We start from the raw sequence: 15,857 nt of genomic DNA, 5'->3' as shown, positions 1-15,857 counted from the left end.
CCCACCTTCAATCATTCCCAGCATCAGGGTGTTTTCAAATGAGTCAGCTCTTCTCATCAGGTGGCCAAAGTTTTGGAGTTTCAACTTCAACATCAGTCCTTCCAATGAATATTCAGGACTGATTTCCTTTAGGATGGACTGGTTGGATCTCCTTGTAGTCCAAGGGACTCCCAAGAGTCTTCTCCAACACCACAGTTCAAAAAACATCAATTGTTCGGTGCTCAGCTTTCTTTATAGTCCAACTCTCACATCCACACATGACTACTGGAAAAACCATAGCCTTGACTAGATGGACCTTTGTTGACAAAGTAATGTCTCTGCTTTTGAATATGCTGTCTAGGTTGGTCATAACTTTTCCTCCAAGGAGTAAACATCTTTTAATTTCATGGCTGTAGTCATCATCTGCAGTGCCATGGCATATAGAGGGCAAAAAATGAAAACAGTGAAAGACTATTTTCTTGGGCTCCAAAATCACTATGGATGGTGACTGCAACCATGAAATTCAGATGCTTGCTCCTTGGAGGAAAAGCTATGACAAACCTTGACAGCATATTAAAAAACAGAGACATTACTTTACCAGCAACAGTCTGTCTAGTCAAAGGTATGGTTTTTCCAGTAATCATGTATGGATGTGAGAGTTGGACCATAAAGAAGGCTGAGCACTGAAGAATTGATGCTTTGAACTGTGGTGTTGGAGAAGACTCTTGAGAGTCCCTTGGACTGAAAGGAGATCCAACCAGTCCATCCTAAAGGAAATCAACTCTGAATATTCATTGGAAGGACTAATGCTGAAGCTCTAATACTTTGGCCACCTTATACAAAAAGCCTACTCATTGGAAAAGACCCTGATGCTGCAAAAGATTGAAGGGAGGAGGAGAAGGGGATGACAGAGGACCAGATGATTGGATGACATGACCAACTCAATGAACATGAGTTTGAGCAAGCTCTGGGAGATGGTGAAGGACAGGAAAACCTGGCATGCTGCAGTCCATGGGCTTGCAAAGTCAGACAGGACTGAGTAACTGAACATGAGCAACAACAATAATGGATTCCTTCTGCATAACAATTACAGTAGATTCCTTCTGCATAACAGTCAGATTAGTATTGCATTTGGGCTTTAGAAGGGAATTAAAGTAAGGGAACGGTTTCCATGGTGGCTCAGCAGTAATAATCCACCTGCAATGCAGGAGTTGCAGGAGACACAGGTTTGGATCCCTGGGTTGGGAAGATCCCCTGGAGGAAGGCATGGCAACTCATTCCAGTATTCTTGCCTGGAGAAGCCCGTGGACAGAGGAGGCTGGTGGGCTACAGTCCATAGGGTCACGAAAAGTTGGGCACAACTAACGCTACTTAGCATGAACACACAAAGTTGGGAAAATCGTTGACTTACACTTAAATGGTTAAAGAAACAAACTTAAATTCCAATGCTGTAGTTGGTTTTGTATATCATAAACACTAATATAAAGATTGTGTATTTTTCAAATGCACAGTACCATTTAAAACTCCAAGTTATAGATATTTTATTTAAAAAGTTGAATTGGCTCTCATGACAAGAGCATTTAGGAATGGTTGCATCGGTTATGCATCGTAAGTTTATCAAACAGAGAAACAGTAGGAAGGTTTGTTTAATAGCTAGAGAAATTGAAGTCACTTACACAGATAGTGTCGACAGTTCAGACACTGAAAATTGGTCTGTTATGCATTAAGATATATTCTTCATACTTAACTTTCATATACAAGTTAAGAAAAGATACTTTCTTCTTTCCCAGTTTTAGGAAAAGTCATACAAATTTCTCCATGTATTTGGTGCATCATAACCAGAAGGTCCCAATTTAGAGTTTCCATGAATTCTGCCCATTTTTCACTTTATATTTATCCACATTACACATCTAAAGTTTACTTATATGTAAATAGGTTGGTTTGCTGTTGTTTAGTCTCTAAGTCATGTCCAACTCTTTTGCAACCACATGGATTGTAGCCCACAGGCTCCTCTGTGCATGGGATTTCCCAGGCAAAAATACTAGAGTGGGTTACCATTTCACATCTCCAGGGGATCTTCCCAACCTAGGGATCGAACCCACGTCTCTTGTCTCCTGCATTAGCAAGTGGATTCTTCAGCACTGTGCCACCTGGGAAGTCCTAAATAGATTGGTTTCAAGTATCAAAGGTCTAAGTTCTACTCTTGGATCTAAACTCACTATTTGTCAAGTAGCATTTCATTGAATCCTAGTCTGGGGTTCCAAAAGAAGTAATTGTGATAACTTCTGTCCTTACTGACAGTAATGTCCATGCTTATATTATTTGTTTATTTACTGATTGCACTGAGTCTTTGTTGCAGTGTCCAGGATTCTCTGGTTGTGGTGTATGGGCTCAGTAGTTGCAGTGTGGGATCTTAGTTCCTCTACCAGTGATCAAACTCAAGTCCCTTGCTTTGGAAGGCAGATTCTTAACCACTGGACCAGCTAGGGAGTCCCTCCGTGGCTAATTTAGCCTTCTGAGATGCATGCTTTGAAAGCAAAAGTGATATAGAAATACAAAGTATTACTGAAATTGTTGTTTAGTAGCTAAGTTGTGTCCAACTCTTTGCAATCCCATGGACTGTAGCCCACCAGGCTCATCTGTCCATGGGATTTCCCAGGCAAGAATAATGGAGTGGGTTTCCGTTTCTTCCTCCAGGGGATCTTCCTGACCCAGGGATTGAACCCACATCTCCTGTATTGACAGGCAGATTCTTTTCCACTGAGCCACCAGGGAATCCCTATTACTAAAATTAACTGATTATACATCTTTTTCTCTTCCTTATTTGGACTACTATTCCTTCTTTTGGCCTCTTTGGCCATCTCCCCCTTTCAAAATGTCTTCTCTAATTAAATGACTCCCACATTCATCTCTAGGAACCATTGCAACATTAAGCTCCATCTACTAAGCATCGCTTTTTGGATATTTCACAAAATCTGCAAAATCAAGGACCCCAACCATGTTTATATTTGTAGACCTTCTTATTCTATGTACCTTGCCCTTCCCTCCAACTTCAGGCTTTTATTTAGCAGTCCCTTTCCATTCTGTTTACTGGCCAAAATGCAAAACACAAGTTATTTTACGTACTCAGTCCACATTCTCTTGGACAACATATTTGATTGATACCGCCTCCCAAGTATCCTTGGAATATGAATCCCTCCCTCACCACATTACACTACTTCTGCTGTATTTGAAGCTTTCATCTGTCTTTTTACCTTGATCATTGCTTTAGTCTTCTAGTGTCCATGCCTGCATGCTGTCAAGGAAACTTCCCCTCTATAATAATACAGATGTGGTTGTATCACTCACCAGGTTTAAGTCCTCCAAGTCTACAGAATAATTTCCTTGGGAGAGCCCACAAGGGGTTTTGTAATCTAGATCTATCCTGTGCTTCAAAATTGTCTTGATATGCCTTCTACTTCCATTCACTACTAGTTCAGCATCAGTTGCGTGGAACTTGTGCCAGTCTCCTTGATAGCAATTAACATGGTGTTCCCACCTCCGGCCCCACCATGGCCTCTTACATACTGCTAACTTTGATACATTTTCTAAGATTAAGTTCAAACGTGAGATGTTCTATGAAACGTCACCACCACCAATCCCTCCAGTGCTTGTATAAAATAATAATACAAAACATTGTTTGAAAAGGAATGATTCAGAAATAGAAAATGAAGGTATTACTAGAGTGGGGGGAAAATGAACAGCACAACAAGTAGAGTTCTATTTTCTCTCTTAGTATTATAAGACTTTAAGGCTGGAAGGGTTGTTACAGTCAATCCAGACCAAAGTTTTCTGTGGTTTCCATATAAAAAGTAAAAACTCTTCCCTTAAGATGAAGTTTGGGAAATTTGTATCTAGTTGTGTAATACCAACTGCATAACTTGAGTGATCCTTATACAAGGTTCAAGAAAGCAAAATGTCATGATTCTTAACTATAAAAGAATCTAGAATCATAGAATCTGAATTTTGTAGTCTCGATTTTTTTCTTACTTCCCACAGCATAATACTTAACCCCTCCTGAATAAATAAAGTTTGCCATTATTTGTAGCTGCCCATGTTCAAAATTCTCTGATTAAAAACAAATAGGTATTTTCTTTGCCAGTTAGAACAATTACATCTTTAATTTTTCAAAATTATGTTATCAGAACCTTGAAAAAACAGATCAAAGTTGTAGGTATTAAACCTCATAATTAGAAAATATCCTAAATGGTACACCAAAGTAATTAACACAGTGTGATAGTGGAAGGAAGAAAATTGGGGGAAAGAATGCTATTTTGTTAAAAGCTTTTGTCTCAAAAAGCAAAATATGGGGAAAAAAAGAGTAATTGTAGTACCATGTGTGAGTTGAGTGTGCTACATTTCATCAGTAAAGGTTTTAAAGAGGAGGTTGAGAGAGATCACTTTAGCACATTTCATCATTTGGGGCAAAATTGTTAATCCTGGGATGCGTACAGAGGTCTCTCTTGCAGAAGTTACCAGACATTCAAACCCAAATTTTTAAATAAAATTTATTTCAAGGTATATCCATTTTTGAGGCTCAGAACATGTAAATCATGTTTATTTTTTTAACTAATATATTTAACCTTATAATTGACAAAAGTTTCAAGGGGCTTAAACTTACACTTCTGTTCCTTCGAGCAACTGTGTCTCAGAGACAGAGACACATTGATGTGGACCAATCCAGTCCATCTTCATTTAAATTCAGTCTCTTGCTTCCCTGAGCTCAGAATGACTTTCTTTCAAACTGAGGTCTATTTTCCCATGGATGATTTTTATGAAAAGTTTTACAGGTTTTGACCTACAACTATCACTTTTTGAAATGGATCAGTTTGATTCCAAATGCATGGAGTTTTCACCCCCTTTCTTTTTTAGGGTCTTTCCCTGATTAAAATATGTACACATTTTCTGTAAGTCTCCAATACTGGAGTTACTGGCATGAAAAATGACTCTGTTCCTTGGAAGGCAGTATTCGCTTACAAGTCCCCCAGGTCCTGTAATGTCTAAACCTCCTGTGCCACTTTATATGTCCGCCCCACCCCATGGAGGAGCATGTACAGGAAAAGCAGACTTCCCTTCCCCCACACATTTCCTCAGTTTATTTACAAAATGTCTTGGAATGAGAATGAGCTGCTTGTGGTTCCTGTGGCTGATTCAGGGATGGTTTCCTCCAGGCAGAGGATGCTGGTCAACTGAATGACCTCTCAGCAGCTAACCCGTGCGCCTCCGTGGTAAGGCTGATTGGGTTTATGTGTACTCCTTCTAACTAAGCCTGATGGGACTTGTTTTTGCAGTAAAGGACTTTGCAGTAATCAAACATCACTGTGAAGACAGACTTAATAATTGGAGGTCCCTCCCACCACCAACAGAAGAGAGAGAGACACAAGGATGCCTTTGCACTCTTGTGCATCAGCCCTACTTCTCTTAGGGTCAGGATGATTCCCTTCTGCACTCCTAAAGGGACAATAAAGATGTTAATATTGTATTTGAATAGAGAATACATTAGAAGAAAAAATCATCCCAAACACTAGCTACATGAAAGATGCCCCTCAGTCAGCAAATTCCCTCTGCTCACAGACAGTGTCTATAACTAGTTAATAGTCATTTTAAAAATGTTTAAAGTTATGAAGATCTCAAGTAAACATGAATCTTCCAAATGTTTGCTTATATTTGTTCAGACTTGCTAATGAATAGTCTCACCACATATGTTGGTGATTCTCAGAAATCTTGGAATTCTCAGGAACATGTATAGTAGCAACCCTTAGGATGGACTGGTCATGTCCTCACCAAATGTAGATTTCACTTAAGTAAATGAAAGATGAGGGCACAAAAACTATGACTTCTCTCCTAACAGATCAAATATTGAACACAACTTATAATAAATATTATTTAATATTATAAATACTTCATATGATCCATGTGGAACTACTGGTAAGGTAAATCACATTTTCACCATTATATAAATTTCAACTGGCAAATATCATGTGAGCAGAAATGATTCAGGAAAGCATTGGCAAGGAGTGAGGTGCTAAATAGCTACAGAGCTTCAGAGTCAATTTGGTTTGAATCAAAGAGTAAAATTGTGTTTTCTAATACACCAGAGTTTGAAAAAGATATCCTAGAAAGTAATGTTCCTTCTCCAATTAAGTCCCAGTCTATGTTGTCATCCTTATTTGAAGACATTAGATATATCCACCACATACATGAAAAGCAAAACTAATATGTACTGATTTCAAGGAAAGAGCACACAATTCTCATCTCCAATCTACTGGGACACTAGTTCAATAAGGATACTTCCATTCAATTTATATTATCCATAAATATTTTGAGGCAGTATATTCTTATTTTTCAAATGCTCACATTTTTAAAACTTTGAAACTAAAAAATAATGTATGTATCTATTCAAGGGAAACACCAGATCACAGAAAAGAGAGGGAAAAATTCTGAACTCATTCACCCATTACCACCAAATTGCAAGCTAATAAAAGAACATGTGTATCCTGCCCAGAGAACGTCACTGAACTTCTATATTTATGATTTAACTGTTATTTTTGTCTTTCTACATTTGTCCCCCCAGTGCATCCTAACGTCAGTCAAGGCTGCCAAGGAGGCTGTGCAACATGTTCAGATTACAATGGATGTTTGTCATGTAAGCCCAAACTATTTTTTGTTCTGGAAAGAATTGGCATGAAGCAGATTGGAGTGTGTCTCTCTTCATGTCCAAGTGGATATTATGGAACCCGATATCCAGATATAAATAAGTGTACAAGTAAGTGCCTAAACAAAATTATGTTTTTATCTCATCCTTGGGGGATGGCATCAGTGACTCGATGGACATGAGTTTGAGCAACCTCTGGGAGTTGGTGATGGACAGGGAAGCCTGGCGTGCTGCAGTCCACAGGGTTGCAAAGAGTCAGACAGGACTGAGTGACAACTGAACTGACTGGGGGTACTTTCCAGATATGAAATGGCCTCTAGAATTTTTTTAATATTCAATGTTAAGTAAATGATAGTCTTTACATGACAGTTAGACTAAACCATACTTGAACTTAGCCCTCAGGGCAGGAAAATTCTCACCACTCTGAAAAATATTCCAGTTTTGAGAGGTGTTTTTTGTTTTGTTTTGTTTTGTTTCATTGTAAAAAACAAAACTGAGAATGTGGTGATTATTCATTGAACCTGTATAAGAATATGGCAAGCACCAATGCCATCTGGGTTCCCACTGCTATCACGGAATCCAAGTATTTAATGACTGAAAGAAGTAATTCAGCTCTTCTTGCTTCAAGGATTCCATTACAACAACTGAAATATTGACTTATCAGTTGGAATTAAATGTTGGAAACTCTCAGATCACCTCTCATGTAGACCCTGAAAGTCTTCTCTCCACACTGTAGACTGAGGAACTTTTCAAAACATGAGTTAGCACATAGCACTTCTCCAGCATACACCACATGTGGCCCTGCTCTTCTCTCCAAATTCCCTCCTGTGACTGCCCCTCGATCACTTTGCACAAACTCCACCGGCCTGCTTACAGGATCCCCTCACTTCAAGGCTTTTGAAATCACTGTTCTACACTCCCTGCCTGGTAGTTTGGAAAGCTCTTTGCCCACACCTTCACTTGTTGGCTGGCTCTCTCCCTTCATTTAAGATGCTGCTCAGATGTCATCTTCTGAGAGAGGCATTCCATGGCTATCTTATCCAAAACAATCAACCTCTTCCCCTTACCTGGTGGCTCAGATGGTAAAGCATCTGTCTACAATGTGAGAAACCTGGGTTCGATCCCTGGGTGGGGAAGATTCCCTGGAGAAGGAAATGGCAACCCACTCCAGTACTCTTGCCTTGAAAATCCCATGGATGGAGGAGCTTGGTGCAGGCTACTATCCATGGGGTCACAAAGAGTTGGGCACGACTGAGCGACTTCACTTCACTTTCCCCTTACCTGTCATTTTTCGTATCTTTTTCCTACCTTTTAGGTTTGTCTTAATTTTTTTCTACATCACTTGTCACTCTGGAATAAGTCTGAAACAGACTGCCTAGTTTCAAAGACCACTGTGTTCCATGGTCTTGAGTTAATGACACAATCTTTTTGAGCCATAGTTCCCTTATCTGTAAAATAAGAGATAATAGGGGCTTCCTCACTGGGTTGTTGTAAGGTTTAAATGACTTAATATTGTAAAATACTTGTAGCAGTGTGTGACCCATGGTAATCACCATGTAAGGGTCAACTATCATTGTTGATCACATCTCCCGTCTTAGAATATAAGCATCATGAAGAATAGACTTTTTCTCTCTTTTGTTTGCTGCTGTCAACCTGTATCTAGAATGGTGCTTGGCACACAGTGGGCAATCAAATATTTGGTGAATGAACGAAGAAATCTCAAGAGCAGCATGAAGGCAATATCGTAGTACATTTCATGAAAGTTCTAATAAAACATTTTTACTATCATTTAGTAGAAGTAGACATGCAGTCTTATAAACATTCTTGTCAAAAATTTTTTCACAAGGCAAGAAGAAAGGCAAGGCAACAATTTGAAATTGTTCAATTTGAAATTGTTCACAAGGCAACAATTTTGAAATCAATGACTGATGTACATCAACTAAATGATTATGGAGGAATCTTGAATTCTGTTTGGCAAAATAGTTTTGAGGCTGTGTGTTTAACACACAAGTTGCAGGTGCCAGTGTTGCAAGCATACAGAACTGGACCCACAAAAAATAGTTAACTCACAATAATGGAAGTCTATTTCTCTTTTCTTTTTTTGTTTTCAGAATGCAAAGCTGACTGTGATACCTGTTTCAACAAAAATTTCTGCACAAAGTGTAAAAGTGGATTTTACTTACACCTTGGAAAGTGCCTTGACAATTGCCCAGAAGGGTTGGAAGCCAATAACCACACCATGGAGTGCGTCAGTATTGGTGAGGACTTAGGAGATTTGAGAAACATCAGAGCTGATAACATCAGTCTCCGCTCAGTGTCCTGCCTCGCAAGAACCTGAGGGGTTCCTCTTAGAGGCTCACTCCCTCCTTTACAAAGATAACATCTTAATGGGCCTTACTCAGCATGTATTACAGTAAATTTAACACCTTGTGGGTGCCCCATTATTTCTTAGGAACTGTCAATAACTCTTTCAACTATTGTGATATAGACTTATTTTGTATCATTATTTAATGAAGTTTTACTTATAGCAATTTATAGGTATACACACACATACTTCCATATATGTGTGTGTGTGTGTGTGTTACAAATTTAATCTTGAACTACATTTCCACCTTAGCTCAAGAGTTTCCATCTAGGTCTAATGTCAACCAGTGACCAAAGTTATTTTCCAAAAGGAGGAAACATATTCTCTGGATCCAGCCCATTAATACTCAGTAAATGGATCAAAGATTTAAAGAACTGGATATGATAAATCATATTTTTAAAAATCACACTTTTTTCTCTCACACTACTTTGCTGAAATTCTCTGCTTGCACAGGTATTCAGAGACAAGAAGAGGATTTTGGACTTACTCAAACTGACAGACGGACACAGTCCCAGGGTCTGATTAATTGCAGGCTGAGTTTCCTGGAGGGGAGGTTCCTCAGACAAGTTGTTTGTCTAAATAACGGATCACTGTCAGGCTATATTTTCCCTCTTTTAAATGGTGGGCAGCTACTACAGCTACGAGTTTGATGAACAGTTGGGGAGCAGATGCTCAACCAAATGGGGAAACAGCATACTAAATCTCAAAATCCCCTGGGCAAGGGCTGCAAGAACCTTTGATGCTGCAGTGATGCTGGCATATGCACACAAATGTCCCCTTGATTCAGTACAAGATCGTCTCCAGGACACCCCTGGGGTCCCCACAGACAGATCCATTAGAATCGAAAATACTGGAGTAATAGCTCTAAAGTGGCGCTTTAACCATTTCAGATCCATATGAGACTTTTATTTCTAAACAAAGTTTGTATAAGAATGAAACAAATAGATGAAATTTTAAAGATAATTTCAGAAGCATCTGGGAAACAACTTTCCTGAAACAGTTCATGGCTCAATTTGGTTGAGTCTTTATTTTTTTCCCTCTAGGCAATAAAAACAGAAAAATAACTTAGAAATAGAGTAAAAGGTACATGAGAAAGCACTTCACATTCATCTCTCTGTAGGTCCTGAGGGCTGATGATTAGAGGTAATAACTTCCAAACTGTGGAGAAAATAGGAAACAGTTCTGTGGAATATTCAAGGACAGAAGTTCAGAATGAGTTGTAGAAAGTTAGTGGTGTTGCTCTACCTAGGAAAGGGGTGAATGTTTAGACTTATCAGTCCTTCAGAGGCCATTCATCTTAAATGTGTTAAAGCTTTCCCATCAGAGAGAGCATTTAACATCTGAAACTGTGGGATTAGCTGTTAAAGCTTCCTGGTAATTTATGCAAAGTAATTTACATAAAGATTGGTAACACAATTAAATTTAAGAAATGTATATATTTTAGAACAGGGGTTAGCAATCTAAAAGCCATTTAGTGAATCTGGCTCCTTGAATAGATGGGTGTAAATCAGGGGTCCCCAATTTCTGGGATCTAATGCCTGATGATCTGAGGTGGCGCTGATGTAATAGGAATAGGAATAAAGTGCAAAAAAAAAAAAAATGTAATGCACTTGAATCATCCCAAAACCATCCCCTAACCCCTGGTCCATGGGAAAATTGTCTTTCGTGCAATAGATCCCTGGTGCCAAAAAGGTTGGGGACTGCTGGAATTGACCTCTGACATAGGAATAGGCAAATCAACTGCTTTAGTTCTCAGCTGGCTTTTGTTGCTTGCTCCCTAAGGGATGCCTCCCATTGCATGGTATCTGGCCTACAAGCAGTGTGTTGGCCATGCCCGTGAGTTTACCTCAGAATTTCATGAAAAATGATAACCTGCTTGATGATCACAAAGAACTGTTAAAGCTGTTCCTTTAACAAATCTGAAAACTAGAACCCAGTGAGCTGAAACAGTGATCCCAAGGACACAATGTGAGTTACTGTCAGTGCTATAATTAGTACCTCGACTCTAGCTCTCTAGGACAGAGGTTGAAGGCTATGTCTCTCCCTTTGCTAGAATCTAGACCGTATGACTTGTATCTTACCCAGATTTTAAATTGAGAGAGCCTGTCATAAACTGAGAAAACACTACCCTCATACAGAGCTAGGGGGAAAGACTCACGTCATAACATATCCACTTCTCATGGTTTGCAGGTCGAATTAAGCAAAAATGTCAGATGTGCCCAATCTTTTAGTAGACCTATTACTTACACTTTGTGCTCCAAATATTTGCCTCTTTTCTGCACTGTCATTCTGCCATTGTCATTGCTCTTCTTAGAGAGCTGGTGTTCAAGTAGTCATAGAAGGAAAGTACCTAGCTTCAAACAGTGAGTAGTGAAGTAAATGGCCTTGCTACATTCCTTCTGGAGCTATGCAGTCAGACAACAAGAATGAGAAGTGAATAATGTTGTAAGACCACTACTAGTGAAACATTCAGTTGAACTTTTCTCCATTTCAAGAATCCCTTTTACAGCATTCCAGGCTGATGATCAACCACACCATGACCACTTCCGGGGACAAGGAGCTCATTACATTTTTGAGACACTTGTTTCATTAGTGAACAGTTAAACGTTTCCAATGTTAAGATTATTCTTAATGCAGAATATAGAAGAAAGGCAGAGTTGAGTAGTCCTGCTTTTTTCCTTAATTACCTCTTAACCAAATAGTGCCCCAGACCTACACTGTTCATTTAATGATCTGAATATTACTTAAATCACCCTTTTTGTTGTCTTTACATGTTCAACAAAGTTGCCATTTTTTCCAAAAATCTTTTTGCACACAAACATTAAAGGCTCATTTCTTATTCTCTCAATATTTTTTAACTGTCTTATTGTATTAGAGCCCTTTATTGTCTGAACTCATTAGTTTTGAATATTTTTCCTCCTCCTTCTTCAATGGAATAATATAAGGCTGTCAGTAAAATTTCATTTTTAGAACCATTCATCATCTGACTGAAGCTACCTATGTTGTAATTTTTAAAATCTGTTTCTCTGAAGTCTAGATATGCTTTTTCCTAGAGCATCTTTGCTCTTATAAAAAAGCACTAAAGTTTGGGTCATTTCCACATCATATAATTTTTTTTCTAATTTAGTACTCATAGTTCTGGCATTAAATGAATACTGGACAAAGTTACAGCTCACAAACTGGATTTATTTTTTCCATTTACTTTCTTGAAGGTATTTTTATTGGTGCGTACTAAAGCTCCCCTATGTTTTAATGACTAATATTGGGATCAGAGATATGACCTTAACTGGCAAGAGATATGACATCATTAGGTGATTTGGTTGCTCTATTCTTTAGCCAATATTATAACAGTATAGCTGAGCATGAAGACTGTTTTGAAAGTGGCTCAATAAAGTTCATTTAAGTTCATAGAAACTTAAACTCACATTCATTTCCACTCAACTCTGTGTTGCACTCAGATATCTGAAAGTAACTGAAAAAAGCATGTGAAAAAAAATGTATTATGAATGGTTTTAAATTTCTAAAACATTTAAGTTATCTTTCTTGAGATTGTACGAAAAATAGTATTCTGCTCTGAAATAAGGATTCTTTACATCAGAAGCTAGCAAAAAAGGTTACTGGGAATTTGTTTTTGTAGAAAGAGAGTCTTCTATCATCTGAAAGGGTTACTGTTGCAAGTCATTTCAGTTGTTGTAAGTCAGGAAGTTTTATGAACATAAATATAAGAATATCACCTTGCAGGTACATATTTTTATAAGTGCAAAAATCTGTTATAGGAAAGACCTTGGAAAGCCAAGACTGAAAAGATTGAAACATACAGAAAAAGGGAAAAAATTCTACCAAAGAAGCTTTAGAAAAAGGATATCAATTCATCCGAGAAACAAGCCAGTCAAGTGAATTCTAGAAGCAGTTTATCAGCTGAAATTGACCTGGAATTCACTTAAAATAGACACTGCTATGCCTGATCTATACTAATTAATAATTGGCAATATTACAGTATTGTAGCACTGTAGCAAAGGCAGTGAGTTGTAGGCCAAAGACCTGGATTCATCTTTTGCTTAACCATTGTCTCGTACAGAAGTTCTCAAAGTGTGTTCTCAGTACCTGCAAATCTGTATCACCTGTATCATAAAAATGCAAATTCTCAGGCCCCACACAAGACAACTGAATCAGAAACTCAGGGTTGGGACAGGTCCAACATTGTTTGTTTTAGCAAGCCCTCACTGAAGGTGATCCTGTTGCACAATGAACTTTGAGAATCAATTCTTGAGAATGACTAACCTAGCAAGCTATGGTCAGTCAGTTCAGTTCAGTTGCTCAGTCGTGTCTGACTCTGCAACCCTATGGACTGCAGCACGCCAGGCTTCCCTGTCCATCACCAACTCCCGGAGCTTGCTCTAACTCATGTCCATCGAGTCGGTGATGCCATCCAACCATCTAATCCTCTGTCATCCCCTTCTTCTCCTGCCTTCAATCTTTCCCAGCATCAGGGTCTTTTCCAAGAGGTCAGTTCTTCTCATCAGGTGGCCAAAGTATTGGAGTTTCAGCTTCAGCATCAGTCCTTCCAATGAATATTCAGGGTTGATTTCCTTTAGGATTGACTGGTTTGATCTCCTTGCAGTCCAAGGGACTCTCAAGAGTTTTCTCCAACACCACAGTTCAAAAACATCAATTCTTTGGTGCTCAGCTTTCTTTATAGTCCAACTCTCACATCCATACATGACTACTAAAAAAACCATAGCTTTGACTAGACAGACCTTTGTTGGCAAAGTAATGTCCCTGCTTTTTAATATGCTTTCTAGGTTGATCATGGCTTTTCTTTCAAGGAGCAAGCATCTTTTAATTTCTTGGCTGCAGTAATCATCTGGTCAGGATCAATCAATAGTTGTAGCTGGGCTTCCCTGGTTGCTCAGTGGTAAAGAATCTTCCTGCCAATGCAGGAGATGCAGGTTTGATCCCTGATCCAGGAAGATCCCACGTACCATGGAACAACTAAACCCATGTGTCACAACTATTGAGCCTGTATCCTAGAGCCGGGAGCTGCAATTACTGAGTCCTCATGCCACAACTACTGAAGCCTGTGTGCCCTTAGAGCCCATGCTCCACAACTACAGTAGCTCCAGCTTGCCGAGACAAAAGAGAAAGCCCCCAAGCATCAACGAAGACCCAGCATCAGTTCAGTTCAGTTCAGTCGCTCAGTTGTGTCCGACTCTTTGCGACCCCATGAATCGCAGCACGCCAGGCCTCCCTGTCCATCACCAACTCCCGGAGTTCACCCAGACTCACATCCTTCTTGTCAGTGATGCCATCCAGCCATCTCATCCTCTGTCGTCCCCTTCTCTTCCTGCCCCCAATCCCTCCCAGCATCAGAGTCTTTTCCAATGAGTCAACTCTTCACATGAGGTAGCCAAAGTACTGGAGTTTCAGCTTTAGCATCATTCCTTTCAAAGAAATCCCAGGGCTGATCTCCTTCAGGATGGACTGGTTGGATCTCCTTGCAGTCCAAGGGACTCTCAAGAGTCTTCTCCAACACCACAGTTCAAAAGCATCAATTCTTCCCAGCATAGCCATAAACAAATACATAAATTGTAGCAGTGCTCTAGAAATTATAAAGCATTGGTTACTCATGAGTAATTACATTAATGCCTGAGTTAAAATCTACAGTGAAAAGTAAGCCCAATGCAAGAGTGAGTTTACCTGATAATATAAGGATTAAAAAGGGGAAAACATTCTATTCCTGCCTTTCCCTATTTCTTAAGTCATCTTGCCCAGTTTCGTCCTGCAGGATTTCTGCTCAGAATTTGGGCAAGTACTGATGGAAGCAAGTCTTTTTGTTTATTTAACAATTGTGAAACTGTGTGTGAGTGAACTGAGGCTGTTTCTGGTGTTCTGTTTCAGTGCACTGTGAGGCCAGTGAATGGAGCCCTTGGAGTCCATGCACAAAGAAAGGAAAAACATGCGGCTTCAAAAGAGGAACTGAAACACGGGTCCGAGAAATAATACAGCATCCATCAGCAAAGGGTAACCTGTGTCCCCCCACCAGTGAGGCAAGGAAGTGTACAGTGCAAAGGAAGAAATGTCCAAAGGGAGAACGAGGTACAGTCATACCAACAATATGTGCTCAGTTGGATCCACATGATTTGATGCAAATTTCACTATTTCTTAGGAAACATTTAGTATGATCACTCATGTCTAAAAAAGTCTAAAATGTGTACCAAAGAATATGTTGGCTGTAAAGTACAGAATCTTGAGATGGTGATTCTTAAAAATGGAGCTTGGTATCAGAACTTTTCACACAAGTGTGCTAAATGAATCCTGGAGAAGGAGCTGCATTATAATGCATCTATGTCTATATCTTCCTTTGGGGCCATTATCTTTCCTATCACGCATCTTCCTAGTACCTGGCAAACTCATGGGAAGCCTCAGAAATGCAAAGTCTAACAGCATTTGGTACACATATGAGAATGGTGAATACCAGCCACCAACTTACTCCTTTTTTCATTTCCTACAAATCAAAGTAGTGCAATTAGGTGTTAAGCTTTTATAGCAAAACATGTTTTAAAAGTTGTATATTTTATTAGCATAATACAAGCATTAATGACAATTTATCCCCATATTTTTTCATATTACACTAACTTCATATATCAGATTATAGAACCTACCAAATCAATATTAAATAACTCTGTGTAAGGGCTTGTTCTGAAGTCTTGTTAGGGCTAAAGAAAACTCATGTATCATTTAATATGATGCTTTCTGGTGATTAAACATCTATCTAGAAGATTTGCAGCTGTTGACTTTTAAAATATAATTTTTCCATCT

General features: G+C 39.0%; 1 protein-coding gene across 1 annotated transcript in view; it reads left to right on the top strand.

Moving 5' to 3' along the window:
- RSPO3 (R-spondin 3) overlaps nucleotides 1-15,857 on the top strand; it is a 94,164-nt gene that overhangs the window by 29,813 nt on the left and 48,494 nt on the right. The window contains exons 2-4 of the mRNA XM_061427344.1: nucleotides 6,593-6,784; nucleotides 8,785-8,931; nucleotides 14,937-15,134. Coding sequence (XP_061283328.1) covers nucleotides 6,593-6,784; nucleotides 8,785-8,931; nucleotides 14,937-15,134 — 537 coding nt within the window. The remainder of the gene's footprint in view (nucleotides 1-6,592; nucleotides 6,785-8,784; nucleotides 8,932-14,936; nucleotides 15,135-15,857) is intronic.

This window comes from Bos javanicus, chromosome 9 (genome assembly GCF_032452875.1).
Source record: "Bos javanicus breed banteng chromosome 9, ARS-OSU_banteng_1.0, whole genome shotgun sequence".
NCBI classification, from domain to species: Eukaryota; Metazoa; Chordata; class Mammalia; order Artiodactyla; family Bovidae; genus Bos; species Bos javanicus.
This window is presented reverse-complemented; position numbering and strand designations above follow the sequence as displayed.